This window comes from Rhinatrema bivittatum, chromosome 8 (assembly GCF_901001135.1).
Source record: "Rhinatrema bivittatum chromosome 8, aRhiBiv1.1, whole genome shotgun sequence".
In the NCBI taxonomy this organism is placed as follows: Eukaryota; Metazoa; Chordata; class Amphibia; order Gymnophiona; family Rhinatrematidae; genus Rhinatrema; species Rhinatrema bivittatum.
In genome coordinates, this window is record NC_042622.1 from 151,567,755 (window position 1) to 151,589,935 (window position 22,181).

The following is a 22,181-nucleotide window of genomic DNA, read 5'->3' on the forward strand; positions in this document are numbered from 1 at the left end:
TTTTTTTTAACACACTGACCAGCGGGCAGATTTTTATTTTATTTTTTAAATTTTTGGTGCCTCCGACTTAATATTGCTAGGATATATTAAGTCAGAGAGTGTACAGAAAAGCGGTATTTTCTGCTTTTCGGTACACTTTCTCGGGTTGCTTAGATCTTAACGCCTGCCCTTGGGAAGGTGTTAATTTGAGAGTATTGTTACTTTCAGTATCCCGGGCGACTAACTAATAGGCTCATCAACATGCATTTGCACGTGATGAGCGCTATTAGTTTTCATGAGGTTGGCTGTGCATTTTTGAGGCACTATTACCCCTTACAGTATAAGGGGTAATAGATGCATTGCCAAACGGGTGCTAAACGGTGCGCTCAGCCTGTATTGTCCTGTAAGTATGCAGTGCAGCAATGGAAAATCAGAAACATTACAATTCCTCATAAAACATTAAACAAAAAAATCAGAAAATATAAATAATCAGAAGTAAAACCATACCAACAAAAAGAACAGCTATTTATAAACAGCTGACAAAAAGAATAATATCAAATAATTTAAATATAAAATTTCCAAAGACTTAATAAAACATTTCAAAACAGCAGACACATCAAACACAACCAGACTTAAAACTAATAAGAATTAAAAATGCCATATCTGGGATCTTTTGATTTCTAGATGCCCTGAGATTGTCATGGATCAGCAGGGGGAGAGGAAAGAGATTGTTGCTCACAAACTTTATCCTCTCTCTCATATATACACACATGTTCAATCCAGTGGCATAGCCAAGTGTGGACCTGGGTGGGCAGTTGCCCACCCAACTTGAACCTGGGCCCACCCAACCGGACCTGGAAGAAGCCTGTTCGAGCAATGCAGATGGTGAAGACTGCCGGAACTGCAAGGCCGTCGCGGGATCCCATCATCCCCGTAACGGCGAAGAGGAGTGCTGAAGTTGCAAGGCCATTGTGGGATCCCATCCTCGCGGTGGCAGAAGTAGGACTTGTGCTGTCTGGCTGTGCCTAATGAAAAGGCCCTGCATGTGTGGGTGTGAATGAAAGGTTGAATGTGTGTGTGTGTGGGTGAGAATAGGTGCTTGGGTGGGTGTGGGTGTGTGTGTGTGTGTGTGTAGAGAATGTGAGCTTGTGTGTGTGTGTGGGGGGAAGAGCATATGAGAGTGAGAGCTTGTGTGTATGAGGGAGTCTGTGAAAGAAGAAGGGAAGAAGACAGTAGTAGAAGAGAGATACTGAAAAGGAATTAGGAATGAGTGACAAGGGAAAAATGGGAAAAAGAGACCAGGACCAACTGATTAGAAAAATACAAAATCAGACAACAAAGATTAAAAAAAAAAAAGTTTGAGATTTTAGCAATTTGAATATGCTATCTTTGGGAATGTGCATTTCTTATATTTTTGTATTTTGCTCTTCAGTATTCCACTATTAAGAGTGTAGTTTATCAGGCTTTCTGTTTTGGTTTTGTCTGCATGTTTCTGTTTGTAATTTGTAATCTCTTATTTCTGTTTTAGGTAAGGGTCGGTTTCTGTTTTGCCTGTGTGTGTGACTGAGGTGCAGTTTTTCTGCTAGCGTGTAGTTTCTCTGTAGCAGTCCAGCTTGTTCTGTTACTCCAGTAGGTGATTATATTAGTGTTCTAGGGCCTGGTGTAGTATTTGCATTGCTGCTTTTTGATAAGTTTGCTGTTGTTTGAGTCCTGAGAGTCAGTGCTGTGACTGTATGGTATGGCAAGATCAAGATGTCTCTTTGCAGGAGTTTGTGTCACTTCACAAAATAGCAGTGGAGGGATATTTTTTTCTGAGGTGACACCAGAATTTGAATATTTTTTTCATGTATGTTGTAATGAGAATTGTCCTAGCTCTGCTCTGCACCTGTTCTGATGATTAATGCTATTTTATTGTAGTTATGTAATTTTGGCTTTCTGCAAAGAGGATTCATGAAAGAATACATTAATTTTTATTATATGATTGATTGGATCTACGGTAATTGTTTTCTTTGCTTTTTACATGATATACTTGTGCATTTATAAACTGCAATAAATATAAAATAAATTTATACAGATTAATAAGGAATTTTTAATGCTGGTAAGTGCTTGAAATAATTGAGGTAAAATAATTCTAAAGGTTCATGCATGATGCATTAATGGCTGTTGCAAACTACTTAGAAAGCCATTATAAGGTGCAGTATATGGCATTATTTATCAATAAGAATACAACTAGTAGTTCTCGGACCTGCATGCCTACAGCCCACCCATGTTAACCTTGTGCCCACCCAAAAAATCAATTCTGGCTACGCCACTGGGTCAATCATAGGAACATGTTTTCTCACACTCAGACACCCAGATGCAGACATGCTTTCTCTCTTTCTCTCCCACACACACATTCAAACAGATATGCTCACACGAACTGGTGCACACGCATGCTCTCAACACACGTGCTGGCTCTCAGACATGCTCTCTCTCATTCACTTCCTCCCCCCTTTCCCTCAGAAGCACAAGGCCCCCCCAAGCAGCAGTTTCCTCCTTCAGCCCCTGGGGCAGACAGGACTCTTTCTTCAGGCTTGGGGGGGGAACGGACTATGCTGCTCTGCCTCCTGTGCCTAAGAGCCCTTGGCCATGCTGCTGCCCCTCCTCCTATAGACCCCTGCCCCTCTTCCTGCTACTGTCCCTGGAGCAGGCCTAGGATGAGTGCCATGCTGCTGCTGCTCCTGCCTCTTCCTCAAGCATTTTTTTTCCTAGAGGAATGATGTTAGATGGCATCCAATGATTAGCCTCCAGCCAGCATCTTGAAATATAGAAGTTGTGAATGCATAATTTCCCTCATTATGAGGACAGATAGTGACCACAAGACTCCCTACCAACTGAACTTAGAACTCAAGAAAACCTTAAAAACATTCAAAAAAAGAGCTAAAAACATGGTTGTTCAACAAAGCATACCAACCCACCCAATGGACAACACAACAACTTCACCCTCCACTTCAACCTGAAGATTAAATGAATAAATGAACTTATCACAACTACAGACTATAACTAAGAAGTTAAACGTAAAACAGAACAGTAAATAACTATTTGATTCCCCTGTGTTTAACAACAGTTTGAACCTTTTTTGAAACTGTTTATTCCTTAACATTGTAACCTTCATATTTGTAAACCATTATGATGGATTTATGATGATGAATTTGAATGACTGTATATAAAACCTGATAAATAAATCTGGCCTTGGCCTATTTCCCCATCTTGACTCGGTTCCACAGACTCGGCTTGATCTGCAGCTTCTCTGTCTTCCTCCAGTGCTGAGTATCTTTTGTGCTTCTCTCAGGCTTTCATACCTTCTGGTGCTGAGTGGGAAATTCATCTGGTTTCTATGGGGAATACACAATGTGATTTACTTTTGCAGTTCATTATTTATTTTACTTCTAACCTGGGGATGTTAGAGAGCTCCGTGAACTGATCAGTGATTTGTCAGATGAATGTGATTGGGTCATGCTTTCTAATATGGATGCTCTCAAGAGAGAGGTTGGACTAACGAGATGAAAGCAAAGTGAGAGTCTTTGGAGTGACCACCAAAGCTGTATGTGTGAGGAATTTTGGGTTATTTGATTTATAATTGTTTTATGGTGCATGAAGCTTAAACATTTAGAGGTCCATATTCTGGGTAACTTTGGAAGTTACAGGACCAGTCTTGGTTTCAAAATGTTCTTCCCACTCTGTCTAAATTTATCAGGGCATGGCTGCCAGTTAAGGTAACCCCTGTATTCAGAACAGGCTGGACTCTAGAACAGCTGGCTGCTTCAGCAGCAGAACTGGCCTGCCTCCAGGATTTTCTGCCTGTATTGTCCACTTCCCCCCTCGAGTTGAGCCCTAAGATTCTGGTGGCCGGCAGGACTTAACTAGAATAAACAGGGACTAAAAGGCACCCACTAAGATGAGGCAGAACAAGAACAAAAGTGTGCCCACAAAGACAAAATAGATGCAGAACAACAAACTGGAAGGCCACCAACAGAGCCACCAGAACCAAAGTAGGACAAGAACAAAGCAGGATCAAGGCAAGAACAAATAAGACAAACAAATGTAGACAGCTAGAAGTTCACAATACTCAAGTCAAATACAAGACTAGGAACTAGGACTATGGAGAAGCCACAATGAAAACTAAACATAGACCCAAGCTGCTTTTAAGTTGTGGCAGTGCAGAGGAAACATGACTGCCAGCAGGACTTCCAAGCCATAGGAGGTCTACAGAGAGCCCCTGCTGGCAAGAGGCGTGCACTGCACATAGACCTTCACAAAGTTTTATCTGGACAAGTCATTACCCACTCAAAATTTAGATGGATAAAAAAAAGAGGAGAAGTAATGGGGCTTTCCAGAGGCAAGGCCTTCACTTTAGCTGCTTGCATTGATATTGTTATCTGGGTAAGAAGTCTAGTCATGCCAGAGAGCTGTCCTGAAGTTGTCCGGATAACTTTATTGGTAATATTAACTTTAGCTAGGTATATTCACTGGAACATGCATCCAGATCTTTCACTGAATATCTGAATAACTTTACTTGGATCATTTTTCTGTTCCCTGGCTTTCTCAATATGGACCTCATAGTTCCTCACACTCTATGAACACTGTTCAGATGTCTTATTCCAGTAGCTCACAGTGCATCACAAACATATCCTAAATTTGACAAAGGGAGCAGAGAAGGAAATACTTGGGTTCTTTTTTTTATTTCTGCATTTTGATATAGCAAAACCCCAGACTCTCATTCAGCTGTGGCATGAGATGGGGGAAGGGAAGGGATTTCTAACAAGTTATTTCTACATGCACAAGTGTTTAACATGTGTAAATGATGTCTTTGAAAATTACCTACTAAACAGGAAATTTATGCAGAGGTAGGAGAGGCTTTCCCAGGAGCAGGACTGTGGAAGAGTTTGTACTTTTGTGTGTGCTTCGAAAGTATGCGTGTTATTTTCCCCAAAAAACTATCCGCACAAATAAGGGGGAAGGGGGGGGGGGGGGGCGTTGTGTACTTTTTCTGAGTCTTTTTTTTTTTTTTTTCTAAAAGGGTAAAAATTACCCGCAGTACTGTTCAGTTTGAAAGTTGCCCGCCACCTCCTCTGAATAGAACAATTCACAAAAATCATTCCGGACTTTTCCAGCGATGTGAACATTTCTGGAGAATGACTTAAACTTCTTATATTATCCTTCACTGTCATTACCTCTTTCCTCCTAAATTTCAGATCATGATAAAAATCACCGTTACCTGTCCGGAAACAAGGAGGATGTAAAAAAACTGTGTTCAGAAATAACATTTTTGGCAGTATACTTTCCTTACGTCTCTGCCCCTCTCCCTCCCTCCCACCAGGCATTTCTAGCTGGTCTCCATTTCGTGGTGCCATGGCTTGAAGTAACCTGGGGATAGCTTTGGCAGGCCAGAAAGGGTGTTTGTCAGAAAAGCTGCTCCATCACTCAGCTGTCAGGATCTCTTTCAGAAGTTTAGATGTTTCAGGTCACTGAAACATTTCAGCTGTCTGAAGTATTGATTTATGTCAAGCCTTATGGAAGTGACTCCAAATGCTAGGATGTTTCCCTTGTCTATTATCTCACTAAAGAGACTGTGAATTTAGTGTCTGTTATAAATATGTCCTCCTTGCTTTTATATATATATATATTTTTTTTTTACATTCTGCCTTCAAAGTGGACTGCATTTAGAATACTGTAGGTATTTCCCTCTAATATAATTTTAATATAGGTATTGTGAATGTGAGGATCTGGCTTGGTGTCTAGGCAGTTGCCTGCTTTCTGCCATAACCCAGTCTTTAAAATGTCACCTTTATCCGGGCACGTTCCAGTTTTCATTCTTATGATAACCTTGATTGTCCAGAAACCTAGCAAACAAAGCCAGTAGTTTTCTTGCTGCAAAACCTCGCTAATAGTTTTCTATTCTTTTTTTCTTTTGAAGTTTATTTGCAGTGAAGGGCACCACAGATTTGCCTTGTTAATCTTCTGCTCCTTCTCTCTCCTTTCCACAGGTTTTCCGCAGTGGCGAGGGGATGGGCATCCGGTTAGACAGTGCCTCGGCCTTCCAGGGGGCTGTCATCTCCCCACACTATGATTCCCTGCTGGTCAAGGTCATTGCCCATGGCAAGGACCATCAAGTGGCAGCCACCAAGATGAGTCGGGCCTTGGCTGAGTTTCGGATACGTGGCGTGAAGGTAAGTGGTGTGTGGGTGGTTTGAAGTATCTCTGTAGTTTTGGATGGAGGTATCAGTGGTGTTGCCGTGATGTCTTCATAATGCATTTCTGCTGGTGTGTTGTGTAATGAGACACACACCATAGCTGGAAATGATTCTTGTGCTCATTGTTGGACCCTCTGGTAGTCTGTAGTTGAGTCCACAGATCAGCATTCCCTCTGGAGATGGCTTCTCCTTCAGAAAAGAGAATTGAGGGTTGTGATTATTTGTTATAGACCAGTCGCACCTAATTAGCATGAGGATGCTTAAGGCAATATGGCCTCTAGTATGTCTGCAGTGTATATCAAGTTTCATGTACATACATTTCCTGGAAGAAGAGGTTTAAGTTGCTTATGTTGGTGCCCCTGAAAACCTATTTGAAGTTTGAGGGACTCTAGTTGGAAACCAGAGGTGGAAGTCTTCTTTCTTGTAGATGATGCTAGTTGGCCCAGTGGGACACTACATCAATCTTGCAAGGCTGAGAAGTTTAGTGGCTATCACTTGCCACTTCTGTACTTTAGTTTGAATAATGGAAACCTTTCATTTTCTGTTTGGGCTTTAATCACGAAATGCACTTTTTACACTCCTTATGTTGCAAAATGCTGGTTTGATGCCTTTAACTTTGGCTGTGGCAGAGCTGCTTTGGGTTGCTATTGACAAGGAAGGGATGGGGCCAACAAGTTCACTTTACTAAACACTTTTTGATCCATTAAGTGAGCTGTCCACTTTTATTTATTTTAATTATTAATATTTATAATCCACTGATCAACTGTCTTATTGCTAGACCCGTCCTCGGCTGGATAGTTCTAGGCCTCTTACAGTTCAAATCCAGCCGAGGACGGGTCTAGCAATATTAGAGTAGTATTTACTAGTCACCGGACCTGTCAAATCAATGTGTCTGCAGTTAAATGTGTTGCTCCAATGTCAAAACAAGCCACCTCTATGCAGAGGCAGGGTCTGGGTTCCAAGCATAGGGCCAAGTATTTATCCATTTATTAAAACATTTATAATACACTTATATTGAAATAATGCTAAGCTAAGTAGCCTTCAAGTTACCAGGAATAGCTTCCTAGTTCCCAACTACCACTTTTCAAGGTCAAAGATAAGAAAGAGCTCACACCAAACATTTAAGGATATTATGTACAAGGGACTTAAAAATGCTCAACTGAGCTGGAAAGGGAAGACCTGACCTCAGAAACTGATTGGAGACCCTGAACTCTTTATGGGCACTATTCTTATAGATCAAGCTCTAGAACTCTGTGCTGCTAATACTGCCAGACATGAGACACAAGGGACGGAGGCCCCAAGCCTGGATTGTCTACTAAAGTACACTAGCCTGGATTCCATGAATTACAATGAAAGGGATCTTGAAGAAGTGGGCTCTGATGAAACAGACCTAACTCTCTGATTCAGGGGGTGTGTGTGTGGGGGGGGCAGGGGTGGTCCAACCTGACTAGCCAGTTTTGTACATAGTTTGATCTGTCTGCCTGTAAGTTGTATATTGTCATAAAAACTATGGAGTTGTGGTCTACAAGATATACCTGCTTTGATAGCCTCTGGAATGGGAACTTTTGACACCTGGAGGTCACCCATGGGAGAGGGTGTAATGTTAGATCTGGAAGCTAACTAGGTTTTGAACTGGAGATTATTCAGAGAAATATTTCTGTGTTCTGACCACTTGGCTAAAGCTTCAGCACAGAGAAAGCTGAGATGCTGAAGGGAATAAATCTGAAGTGTGACCAACAACCATGCCTGTGAGGAATCTGATTAGGTTTTGGCCTTGAAAAGAGGTAACTGGGAAATTGAAGGCTACTTGGCTTAGAATCCAGAATCTATCTCTGCATAGAAGTGGCTTATTCTGAAATAGGAGTAACACATTTACGAATGGACGCCTTGATTCGTACTGAACTGGTGACTGGTAAATTTGTGCACTACTTCATAATATTGCTAGACCAGCCCATGGTTGAATTTGAACTGTAAGAGGCCTAAAACTATCTCTGGCCCTTGCAGTGAGGAGAAGGTCTCTAGGCCAGGAACCTGATAGCCAATCAGCATTCACTTCCTGGTTAGGCCCCACCCATGCACTTCCCATAACTCCACCCAAATCCCACCCCTTCTATAGATATGAATGTCTATAGCCTATGCTATGTTCCACTGCCAAATCACACCCCCAACCTGCCCACAAATCCACATACCTATGATGTCATAAATCACCCCTGTCGTTTTTGATGGTTGCAATTAATGGCCACTGGTTGCTAATTTTAATGACCTCACTGTATGTCCAACCAAACCACACCCCAGCCCACTCCAAATCAACAGTTATCACAATATCAGAAATAGCCCTTGTTGCTTTTGATGACAGCACAATTAATGGCCCCTGGACACTTTTTGATGATAGCCACTGGAAGTCCAAGTAGCTGCTATTTGAGTGATAACCCAAACAAGACTCCTGACCTAGAAGGCTACAGGGTGACGTAGCAGGAAGCTCTCTCTTTCAGTTTGAACTTACCATAAACCAGTGACAGGGAGAAACCCCCCCTTCCTACCTCCCTTCTCTCTGGTCAGGAGGTTCAGAGAAAATGCACATACACAATGAGCCTGCCTGTCAGGCATTCAGAGTGAAGTTAGAATATATCTATCATAGTTCAGAAATAGAAAGAGAACTTTAAAATGATTAAGAGCAGGAGAGGCTCAAGAAACTTAGAAATTTGAAAAAGTGAAGTAAATAAAACAAGCATTGAGTTTTTAAATACAGACTACTGTGTTTACAGCCACACACAGCAACCTTGCATGAGGAACTTTTAAGTAACATTTGTTATGACCCCAGGTGCAATAGGCAACTTTGGGGTGAATCATCTTCAGGCTACTAAAAAAATGTAATGAAAGAGTGATCAGAAAACAAGTAATTGAATGGCTTACAGACCAAGGTGCTTATTCTTTATACAAACCTGCTAGGACTCATTGTAAAAAGAAATAGAGACACTGGACAGTGAAGAATATTCAATAATGCAGCCACACTGAATATAGCTGGCCGGACCAGACTTAGCCGGCTAACTGGGTGATACATTAAGCCACAATAGTGTTCTAACATGCATTAAACAGTGAATATTGCTGATATATGTGATAATTTGCATGGCCCTTCCCAGGTTCCCTCCCCTATTACAATAACTTGCTTTGCATGCATGAATAATGCAAATGCATGCAAAGAAGGTCATCAATAGACAATTTGATGTTAATATTTTACCATGGCCGACTGGGAAAGTGGTCAACATTATAAAATAGCAACACCTCCTGTAATGCGTGAGCCCCGCGACACTAATGCGGGTCCTGGGGCTCCCACGTTACATTTAAAGGGAAAAATTGCTGTGGCCAAAAAAAGTTGAGCAGGGGTCAAGGCTGCCTCCAGTGGTGGCTCAACCTTGGGCCACCACTGGAGGCAGCCCCAAGACCTCAAAGTGAAAAAGCAAAAACAGATGAACCTTGACGTGCAGCAACGGCTCCCTCATGCCCTTTCCACTCCAAATAAAGAGAGCCTCCCCTCCCCCCAACCAAAGGTAATAAGTTCAATCATTGGCATTCGGGGGACCCTCCCAACCCCACCCCAATAGTAAAGTAAACTCAGGAGTATAGTGCCCCCTCCCCAAAGATGGTATTAAATCATTAGGGTTCAGTGGCCCCTCCCCATACCCTAAGTCACCCCCCCCCGAGCTCCCTTCTGCACCCCTGAAACTTTAAAATGGCAGGTCACACGATAGGGCCTGGGGTACCTCCTTGCACCTGGCACCCGCATTGACAGGGATCAGCTGATTGTTCTGTTAATTTTCCTAATAACAGGAGATTAAAATCGGATGGTAATTATTGTTAAGTAGAATCTAAGATGGCTCTTTTTCAACACCACGTACACAACTTCCTTCTTAAGAATAGATGGAAAAACCTTAAAATCTCTGTTAAAGTGTCTCTAGAAGTCTTCATCAGCCAAGTTGGGCAAGGATTGAAACCTAGAAATGACGGCAGAGAAGGACCCAAACGGTCCATCCAGTCTGCCCAGCAATCTTATGGCAGTGTCTGCCTCACCCTACAGGTCACTCCTATACTCATCAGTTTCTCAGACTGTCAAAGTCAGGGCGGGCCCTTGTAGGTAGCTGTCTCCATCCAATTCCCCATTATCTCTTGCCATTGAAGCAGAGAGCAATGTTGACGCTCCAAACATGATGACATCGACTTCACTTGAGAAAGTAGTCTAAGGACCTCAGCATTGGTAACCGGATGGAGTCTGTCTCCTAACACACTCAGATTGATGGGGATAAAAGGACTCAGTAAGTCATCCAAATTGAAAGAGGACTGAAATGTAGTGATTTTAAAAACAAAAAAAGCCATCTCTTCCTAATCAAAGGCTTTCTTGGGAAGTAAAATAGCAGGAGTAATCACTAAGCCTTTTTCTATAGTAAAAAGCTCACATGGTTGGTTAACAGTAATCTGCATTTTATGGGAGAAATAGTATTTTCATTGCATCAGTTACATTCCTATAGGATTTCAGTAGCAGGAGATAGCAATCCTTGTCCAATAACAAGTCTCTCTCTATTTCTGTTCAGCCTGCCATAGTCTTCTCTTAGCACTGACAATATTTGAGGAAAACCAGGGAGTTTATTTTGCCTTGTACAAGGAAAACATATCAAAAGCCCAGTAGAATCTAGGACATCGCTCATCATCTGATCCCAAGAGTCAACCATATTAATTAGTAAGGAAAAATCACTCTTTCAGAAAACAAGCCCCAGTTAGAAGCACATTATCAAATCTAAAGGACCTCCTCAGTCTTTTGGCAGGTAGAAAATGAAGCAAAAACATAGTCACTATCTAATAAAATAAATTTAAAAATGATCTGACCAGGGTAGCTTACCTATGAACATAAGAATTGCCATATTGGGTCAGACCAAGGTCCTCAAGCCCAGTATCCTGTTTTGAACAATGGCTAATCCAGATTACAAGTACCTGGCAAGATCCCAAATCCAAACAATAATGCTGCTATCACACAGTGATAAGTAGTGACTATTCCATAAGTCTTCCTGGTTAATAACAATTTTTGAACTTTGCAATTTATAATCAAATTTGACATAATCGCTGGAAGGAGGACATTAAGTAACACTACTGCTGTAGCATATAACTTTAAAAAGTGAAACTATGATAGAATGAGGAAATTAGACAATATTTAAAGGAGTGGTTGCAAAAGTTACATTTGCATGAGGCATGGACACTGTTTAAAAATACCGTTTTGGAAGTGCAGATAAAATGCATTCCATGCATTAAAAAAGATCAGAGAAAGATCAAACAATTGCCAGCATGGTTTATTGGTAAAGGATACACTTAAAGCTAAAAAGGCATCATTCAAAAAATGGAAAGCAGACCCAAATGATGAAGATAGACAAGAGCGTAAGCACTGGCAAGTTAGATGCAAAATATAAGATAGGCTAAGAGAGAATTTGAGAAGAAGCTTGCCAGAAAGACAAAAACTAATAAAACCTTTTTCAAGTACATTCAAAGCTAAAAGCCTGTGAGGGAGTTGGGGCTACTAGATGTTTAAGGAGCAAAAAGGGTGCTCAAAAAGGACAAGGAAATAGAAAAACTGAATGAATTCTTTGCTTTGCTTTTTACTGAGCAGGATGTTTGAAACATACCCACTCCTGTAATAATCTTTAATGGTGGAGATTCTGAGCAATTAAAACAAATATCTGTGATAGTGGAAGATGTAATAGATCAGATTGCCAAACAAAAGAGTAATAAATCACTGGGACTAGATGGCATCCACCTTAGTGTTGTAAAAGAACTAAAACATGAAATTACTAACCTGTTACTAGTAATCTATAACCTATCATTTAAAACAGCTGCCATACCTAAATCCTGGAAGGTGCCAGTGTGATGCTGATTTTTAAAACGGGCTCCATGTATGATCCAGGAAACTATAGACCAGTGACCATGATGTTGAAGCCAGGCAAAATGGTTGAAGCCACCCCTGAAATCAAAATCAGTGACCATATAAATAGACATGGTTTTATGGGGAAAAGTCAACATGGTTTTAAATAAAGAAAACTCTTACCTTACAGGGTTTTTTTTTTTTACATTTTTTGGAAGGTATAAATAAACTAGAAACATGTTTGAGTCGGTTGACATAGTTTATTTGAATTTTCAGAAGGCATTTGACAAAGTCTCCCATGAAGGATTCCTCAGGAAATTAAAAAATCATGGGATAGGAGGCCATGTCCTATTGTGGATTGGTAACTGATTAAAAGGAAACTGAGGGTAGGACTAAATGGTTGGTTTTCAAAATGAAGAAAGGTCATTAGTGGAGTACCACAGGGATTAGTACTGAAACCTGTGCTATTTAACCTATTCTTAAATGATCTGGAGAAAGGAATGAGTGAGGTGATCATATTTGCAGATGACACAAAATTATTCAAGGTTGTTTAAACAGCAGTGGAGTGTGAGAGAACTTGTGAGACCAGGAGACTGGGCAACTGCATGGCAGATGAAATTTAAAGTGGAAAAGTGATGCACATAGAGAAAAGTAATACCAACCACAGGTACACAATGCTAGACCCTGTATTGGGAGTCACAACCTAGGAAAGGGACCTTAGCGTCCTTGCAGAAATTTTGCTGATATCCTCTGTTCAGTTTGAGGCAACGGTCAAAAAATCACATAGAATGTTAGGCATCGCAACTATATCTTTCTTGAGATGCTGCGACCAGAATTGTACACAGTACTCAAGATGCAGTCTCACGATAGAGCGATATGGAGGCATTATGACATTTTTCGTTTCATTTATCATTCCCTTACTAATAATTCCTAACATTGTTTGCTTTTTTTGACTGCTGCAGCACACTGAGCCGACGATTTCAATGTATTATCTACTATGATGCCTAGACCTTTTTTCTGGGTGGTAGCTCCTAATATGGATCCTAACATCTTGTAACTACAGCATGGATTATTTTTCCCTATTTGCATCACCTTGCACTTGTTCACATTAAATTTCATCTGCCATATAGATGCCTAATCTTACAGTCTTGCAAAATCCTCCTGCAGTTTATCACAATCCGCTTGTGATTTAACTACTCTGAATAATTTTGTGTCATCTACAAATTTGATTACCTTACTCATTGTATTCCTTTCCAAATCACTTATAAATATATTGAAAAGCATCGGTCCAAGTACAGATCCCTGAGGCACTCCACTGTTTACCCTTTTCCACTGAGAAAATTGACCATTTAATCCAAATCTGTTTCCTGTCTTTTAACCAGTTTGTAATCCACGAAAGGACAGCGCCTCCTATCCCATGACCTTTTATTTTTCTTAGAAGCCTCTCATGAGGGACTTTGTCAAATGCCTTCTGAAAATTCAAATATACTACATCTACTAGCTCACCTTTATCCATGTTTATTAACCCCTTCAAAAAAAAATGAAGCAGATTTGTGAGGCAAGACTTGTCTTGGGTAAATCCTTGCTGACTTTGTTCTATTAAGCCATGTCTTTCTATATGCTCTGTGATTTTGATCTTTAGAATAGTTTCCACTATTTTTCTTGGCACTGAAGTCAAGCTCACTGGTCTATAGTTTCCTAAATTGCCCCTGGAGCCCTTTTTAAATATTAGGGTTACATTGGCCAACCTCCAGTCTTCAGGTACAATGGATGATTGTAATGTTAGGTTACAAATTTTAACTAATAGATCTGAAACTTCATTTTCGAGTTCCTTCAGAACCCTGGGGTACATACCATCCGGTCCAGGTGATTTGCTATTGTTTAGTTTGTCAATCTGTCCTACTACATCTTCCAGGTTCACAGTGATTTGATTCAGTTCATCTGAATAGTCACCCTTGAAAACCATCTCTGGAACCATCCTCGTTAGTAAACACAAAAGCAAATAATTCATTAGTCTTTCTGCAATGGCCTTATTTTCCCTAAGAGCCCCTTTAACCCCTAGGTCATCTAATGGACTCCCTCACAGGTTTCTTGCTTTGGATATATTTTAAAAAGTATTTGCTAGGAGTTTTTGCCTCTACGGCCAACTTCATTTCAAATTCTTTCTTAGCCTGCCTTATCAATGTTTTACACTTAACTTGACAATGCTTATGCTTTTTCCTATTTTCTTTAGATGGATCCTTCTTCCAATTTTTGAAGGATGTTTTTTGGCTAAAATAGTCTCTTTCTCCTCACCTTTAACCCCTGCAGGTAATCATTTTTGCCTTCCTCCCACCTTTCTTAATGCATGGAATACATCTGGACTGTGCTTCTAATGTTGTATTTTTAAACAATGTCCACACCTTTTGTACACTTTTAACCTTTGCAGCTGCACCTTTCAGGTTTTTTCTAACAATTTTCCTCATTTTATCAGTTTCCCTTTTGAAAATTGTTAGAGCTGTAGATTTACATATTGTCCCCTTCCAGTCATTAGTTCAAATTTGATCATGTTATGTTCACTATTGCCATGTGGCCCCACCACCGTTACCTCTCTCACCAAATCCTGCGCTCCACTAAGAATTAAATCTAAAATAGATCCCTCTTTCGTTGGTTCCTGAACCAATCGCTCCATGAAGTAGTCATTTATTCCATCCAGGAATTTTATGTCTCTAGCATGTCCTGATATTACATTTATCCATTAAATATTGGGGTAATTGAAATCTTCCATTATTACTGCACTGCCAAATTGGTTAGGTTCCCTGATCTCTCTTAGCATTTCTTCATCTGTCTGATCATTTTGGCTAGGTGGACGATAGTATACTCCTATCACTATACTCTTACTCAACACACATGGGATTTCTACCCATATATATTCTACTGATCATTTAGTCTCTTGTATGATCTTTCTCCTGTTGGACTCTATACCCTCCTGGACATAAAAGTTCTACACCCCAACAAGTTGATCCTCCCTATCATTGTGGTATAATTTGTACCCTGATATAGCATTGACCCATTGGTTATCCTCCTTCCACCAGATCTTTGAGATGCCAGTTATGTCTATCTCATTCATTGCTATACATTCTAACTCTTCCATCTTACTTCTTAGACTTCTGGCACTGGCATACAGACATTTCAAAGTGTGTTTTTTGTTTGTATTAACAACCTTCTTTTCAGTTGTTATGGATAATTTGGAATTCTTTAGCTCAGGTGATTCTTTACTTTTAGGCACATAGGCTACTTTTGTATTTATTGGAACCTCTTTGCTGGGATGCCCTAACTCTCCTGTTTCATTAGTATCCTTCAAAGATACATTCCTCTGAACCTTGCACTGCTGAGTGAGTGTCTGCTTTCCCCCTTATTCTAGTTTAAATGCTGTTCTATCACCTTTTTGAAAGTTAGGGACTGGTTCCATTTTAGTTAAAGTGGAACTTGTCCTTTTGGAAAAGTCTCCCCCTTCCCCAAAAGGTTACCCAGTTCCTTACAAAACTGAATTCCTCTTCCTTGCACCAACGTCTCATCCACACATTGAGACTCCAGAGCTCTGCCTGCCTCTGGGGACCTGCACGTGGAACAGGGAGCATTTCAGAGAATGCCACCCTGGAGGTTCTGGATTTCAGCTTTCTACCTAAAATCCTAAATTTGGCTTCCCACATCTTTCTAGGTCATTGATGCCCACATGTACCATGATGGACGGCTTCTCCCCAGCACTGTCTAAAATTCTATCTAGGTGACAAGTGAGGTCTGCCACCTTCGCACCAGGCAGGCAAGTTACCAGGTGGTCCTCGTGTTCACCAGCCACCCAGCTATCTACATTTCTAATAATCTAATCACCAACTATGATAGCCGACCTAACCCTTTCCTCCTGGGCAATAGCCCTGGGAGACTTGTCTCAGTATGAGAGGACAATGCATCATCTGGAAAGCAGTTCCTTGCTATAGGATCACTTCCTGCTATACCAGGGTAATGCTCCCCAACTGGGAGACCTTTCTGATCCAAGGCAGCACCAGGGTTGTCAGACTGGATTTGGGACTTGGCTACTATGTTCCTGAAGGTCTCATCAATGTACCTCTCTGTTTGCCTCAGCTCCTCCAGGTCTGCCACTCTAGCCTCCAGAGATTGGACTCGTTCTCTGAGAGCCAGGAGCTCTTTGCACTGGGTGCACACACGTGATTTTTCACCGGCGGGTAAAAAATCATATATATGACACTCAATACCTCTTTTTTTTTTTTTTTTTTCTTACTGGTTATTCCTCTCTCTATGCAACCCAGCATTCTTCTGGCTTTAGCTATCGCTTTGTCATGTTGCTTCACTACCTTTAGATCATCTGGCAACATCACCCCAAGTTCCCTTTCCCAATCCATGCACATTAGTCTTTCACCCCCATCACATACAGCTCTTTTTGGATTACCGCACCCCAGATGCATGACTCTGTACTCCAAGTCTTCGACCACTCTTCAAGCTTTTTTAAATCATTTTTTTCATTCTCTCTACTTCAAACATGGCCACTCTGCTGCAGATCTTAATATCATCCTTATATAGACAAATTTTACCTTCTATCCCTTCCACAATGTCAGTCATAAAGATATTGAACAGAACCAGTCCCAAAACCGGTCACTGTGGCACTCCACAGCTGGTAAAGACCATTCCTGTACACGCAGAATCCCCAAAGTGCTGGGCAGCTCAGTTTCCCTCTTATTTCTCAGGATTGACCAATGCTAGCTCGTCACTTTGGTTAATATATTGCACTTTGACTCTGCCCATCCTTGAAACACGGTGTGGTGCCCATCCCAGTTCCCTTTCCAGATTTACTCAAAGGTTTGAAAGAGAAAACTAAAATGACTCAGGCTAACTCCTGGTGGCTCTTGAGGCCTGTGCAAAAGAAGCTGGTTTCACTAATGATGATTAATTGATTCATCATTGAAATAATTTACATGCAACACACTCAATGAGTTTATTGCTAATATATAGCAAAAGTCTGACAAGTTTATAATTATTTATAAAGAGCCACCAGCATACAAGGTATCATAACATTTCCAGAACACTGATTATTTATAAAGACTCGCCAGCGAAAACAGCCGGTGCCATTCAGTCCCCAGGTGGCGATTTTTGTACAGAGCCATTAGTATACAGAGCACTATACAATCCCAAAGCAGTGATTTATAAAGCTCCTTCCACATGCACAGCATTCTACAGCAACCAAGTAGCAATTATTATTTATAAAGGGTCATCAGCACACGTGACATCATATGGTCTCGGAGTAGAGATTATAACAGCTTTTACCGGAAGTTGCACATCGCTAAACATCGCTAATACTAGTTCTAAAATTTTAACCAAAAGCTATTTTAGATGAGATGGGGATGCTATATGTGCTCTTGTCGTAGTACTTGAAAAACAAACATCACGGCAAAGAGAAAACTATTCCCTTGGACAGCAGTGAGAAGTATCTCAGGCTTCAAGCTGTCATCACTTTCTGATGCTTAAGAAAAGAAGGACATGCGTGTGTGTGTGTGTGTGTGTGTGTGTGTTAGATCCTCCATGCATCTTTATAAAGTTTAATGACAGGGAGGCATTCATTTCCATTGTTACAGCTTATCGTTGTTAGAGAGCAGGCAGCAGCAATGCCTCATCTGTGTGCAAAGACAGTTGTGCTAGCATCCTGGCCTCAGCACAAATGAGGAAAAATGATCTTGCTCATTACCCATTTCCTGATCTACTGCCCTCCCCACTCCTTCCCTGGGATTTCCTCTAGGCACAAGCAAACAGGGACACACGTATACCAAACTTTTCACTTCTAGGACTTGAGGGCTCAGGGGGATGGGCACCAGGATACAAAGTTAGTCACTCCTAGGACTAGAGGGTTCAAGAAATGGGTACAAGGGTACACTCCCAAGAGTGTTCTACATTTCTGTAGAAATAATAGAATGATTAAACATTTTATAGCTTGAAGTTTTGTGAAAGGATGTTCAGGAACTAAAAAAAAAAAAAAAAAGCAAAATACAAAACTATTGAAAGCTGAGGTACTTTTCAACCCAAAACACAAAGGTAGTATTTTTCAAAGGTGTTAACTCAAGTAACATGCTATCATAGTCATTTTTAAAATCCTTTTTCATGCTTAAAGTGCATTTATGTGTGTAAAACCATTTGACAATTCAATGGCATTTTATTGCAGCAGTTTTTAAAAACCTTCTTATCTACATAAAGTGCATTTACTTGTGTAAAAATCAGTGTTAAGCATGTAAATCCTTTTGAAAATTACCCCCACAGTATGAGGGGAAAAACTTCACTTTTTGCTCTAGCAAGCATATAAAGTGTACGCCCACTTAGGAGTGCACTTGTGGGAGTAGCATTCTTATACAGCATTTACAACCACTGGTGAGCACACACTAATACAACTAGAGTGCAGAAAACCAAAATTCAAAATGGAATGCAATAACATTTCTCTCAAAGCTTTCAATCATAATATTCATGCCTTCTACGTACCCAAGTGAAAACTGTAAAATCTCAGCTCATTCTGTTTGGCAGTTTCTCCTGATTCCGGGTCACAGGAAGGCAGACTGACAAACATGGTCTCTACTTAAGGTGTTCTTGCTTTACTTCATACAAGAATGCCTAAAAAGCAAGGCTTCAAAATCAATCAAAAAGTAATGAATGAAAGGAGAGGTACTGGGCCAAAGAAGAAAGATGCAACTGCTTAAAAATTGATACTGAATGCATTAACTTTCATCATCTCTGCACTGTAGCTGGTGAAGGAACAAGATTAAAAGGGCTTCTACATCTAGTATGCCCTGCTCATCTGTGGTATGATCCCCAGGCTTCAGCATAAGCAGAGGAAGAGTCTCCTTGTTCCCAGAGAACATAAGAACATAAGAAATTGCCATGCTGGGTCAGACCAAGGGTCCATCAAGCCCAGCATCCTGTTTCCAACAGAGGCCAAACCAGGCACAAGAACCTGGCAATTACCCAAACACCAAAAGATCCCATGCTACTGATGCAATCAATAGCAGTGGCTATTCCCTAAGTAAACTTGATTAATAGCAGTTAATGGACTTCTCCTCCAAGAACTTATCCAAACCCTTTTTAAACCCAGCTACACTAACTGCACTAACCACCTCCTCTGGCAACAAATTCCAGAGCTTAATTGTGCATTGAATGAAAAAGAGTTTTCTCCGATTAGTCTTAAATGTGCTACTTGCAGATACCTCAGAGAATTAATTCTTCCCATGTGCCCCTTTTTTTGAGTTTGAGATAGATTTGAATCCTCCTGAGGAGGTTTTCACAATGGTTGCTGAGTTTTGTAAGAATGCAACATGGCCTGGTCTTATCTATCTTGAGATCTGAACCAAGATCAGTTCCCATTGCTGAGCCTGGAGAGATTCCCCATCTGCCTCAACCTGGCTTTTCTGCTTTCTCTACTGTTAATTCCCTTCACCCCCTTTTCCACTTCATCACAATACTAGAAGCCATTAGGATATCTGTGGAAAGAATTCTCTTTCTGGATACTTTTATTGGGAAATGAATTCTTTATTTTGGAAGTTGGTAATACAAATGAAGGAAAATCTTTCATTAATTAACAGATGATTCCTTTAGTCTTGAAGGCTGCTTTCCCATTCCTGGTGTCACCATTTGACTTAGAAGGTGAATCCTTTATAGTCTGATTGAGAAGAGCTATTTGGCCTACGTATAAAACTGCAGCCTTGCTACTTGGGGGCTGTTTCTGATTCCACAGTAGTAAGAAGATACTCATGATTATCAGGCTTTCAGGGTGGGAAGATAAAGATCCGCTTGATCTAAGAAAGCCCAAGATAGGCACAGAGGATTCTTAGATGTAGAGAAGTGAGGGTGTAAAGTTATAGGTCAAATAGAATGTATGGCTTTGCAGGAGGCAGAGGAGGCAAAGTTGCTTACATATAGCAGATTCTCTGAAAACAGCAGTTCATCAGTCACACAAGTGGGTCATATTACCATGTACAACATCGAATGGACAAAAATGTTCCTGAGTTCTCTGGAAAGGCAACACTTTTCATTGCCCATGCAGGGCAGTTCCCTTGCTGCATTCTTCCCATAACTCCCCTTAGTTCTACATATTAACTGGCTGGGGCAAGAAAAGCTCCAAAGAGGAGGTACGTAGATCTGCCTGACTGATTGGTGAATTGCTGTCTTCAGAGAACACCTAACATAGAAACAAAGAAAATTGCAGAAAAAGGACCATATGGCCTATCTGGTCCATCCAACTATTCAGCTTTACAATCCCTACCAATCCCACAGAGACTGTCTGTATTTATCCTATGCTTTCTTGAATTCAGATACTGACCTTGTCTCTACCACTTCCATGAGGAGGCCATTCCATGCATCCACTACCATCTTTATAAAGAAATATTTTCTTAGATTTCTCTTGAGTCTACCCCTTTTCATCCTCATTCCATGGACACTCATTCTAAGCCTCTTTTCCTTTGAAAGAGGTGCATCTCCTGTGCATAGAAACCTTGGACGTATTTAAATGTCTCTATACTGTATCTCCCTTATCACACCTTTCCTCAGGGATATATATGTTTAGATCTTTTTCTGTCTCTATATGCTTTAGAATAAAAAAATCACTGATCATTTTCATAGCCACCATCTTGTTTATATCCTTTGAAGCTATAGTCTCCAGAACGTGCATTTGGCAGTCTGTGGGTTGGCCCTGTGAGCCACCACACTTGCCTCCAGCCCCGAGCCATGACCAGTATGCCCTGATACCAGGGGAAGCCCCACATGGATGTGCGGCAGGCCGCTGTGCTCATCTTGATTCCAACACAATGCTGGAGGAGATGCCAGCTTCCAAAATGACCACCCCCAGGTGAGCACGTGGCCAACCTGCTGCGATTTAAAGGGCCTTCGGCGGGAAATTCCTTGTGATGCCCGCTGATGACGTGGGGAGCCTTAAAAAAAAAAAAAAAAAAAAAGCCCACTCACTCTGCATTCTCACTTCAGCAATAAATCCACTACAGCTTGTAGAGTGAGTTGCCTCAACGTTCCCTGCCTGCATTCCTGGTCTTTGTCTCTTCAGTTCTTGGTCATAGTCTCTTCAGTTCCAGGTCTCCTTTGTCTTCTATTCCATTGGCCTTCATCGTGGTCAGTCTTCAGTTCTTCAGTGTTCTCAGTCTTTTTGCCTGCCTGCCTGTGCTGTTCCTAGTCTCCCTGCCTGCCTATTCATCCTGCCTTGGACGGATCTCTGGTTCTGACTTCGGTCTGCCTTTGGGCTCCGCTTAAACTCTGGCTGCCACTGACCACTACCTGATTCTCGACTGTGCCTGAACTCTGCCTTCTATTGACCACTACCTGATTCTTGATTACACCTGAACTTTGCCTGTCCCGGACCCTGGCCTGCAACCCAACCATTTCCACAGATCTTCAGCTCGTTAGCAGAGGCCCCTGCCTAAGTTCTGCTGGCCACAGCACTCGACAGCTCAACCTGAGGGGAATGTGGGCTGGTATAGACAAAGCTCCAGTTGGGCCTTTGTTTCATCCCAATTCCATCAGCTGATGGTGGGGACCTGCAGAGCTTCACCCTGCAGGTTGCACCACCTCCACCTCGGACAAAGGGTCCATGCCTATAACAGGGCCATGGACACTGCAGACATCACAGCTCTACAGGCCATTCCGGGTCTTGCACACAAGCTTCAAGAGCTTCAAAGATACTTGGAACTTTTGGAAGCCTCCATGAAACGAACTACTTCACGGCTGGATGTAGCCTCAGCTGCAGCCGTTCCTGTGCCCTCGTCACCTGAACCTCCATTACTCGCTGTACCTAGTCGCCCCATTCCATAGCTGCCAGCTCCACCCCGGTATGCTGGGGACCCCAGACAATGATGTGGGTTCTTAAATCAATACATTCACGTCACGCTACAAGCCGCACTCTTCCCAGATGATGCAGTGAAGACCATGTATATCCTCTCCCTCCTGGATGGCAAGGCCTTGGCATGGGCCTCTCCCCTCTGGGAGTGCTCGGATCCACTCCAAGTGATCTGCAGCATTTCACCACTGTGTTC

General features: G+C 41.5%; 1 protein-coding gene across 5 annotated transcripts in view; it reads left to right on the forward strand.

Annotated features, from left to right (window-relative positions):
* PC (pyruvate carboxylase) overlaps positions 1-22,181 on the forward strand; it is a 582,027-nt gene that overhangs the window by 258,012 nt on the left and 301,834 nt on the right. For all 5 annotated transcript variants that reach the window (XM_029611112.1, XM_029611108.1, XM_029611109.1 and 2 more), the window contains one exon: positions 6,006-6,188. In XM_029611112.1, coding sequence (XP_029466972.1) covers positions 6,006-6,188 — 183 coding nt within the window. The remainder of the gene's footprint in view (positions 1-6,005; positions 6,189-22,181) is intronic.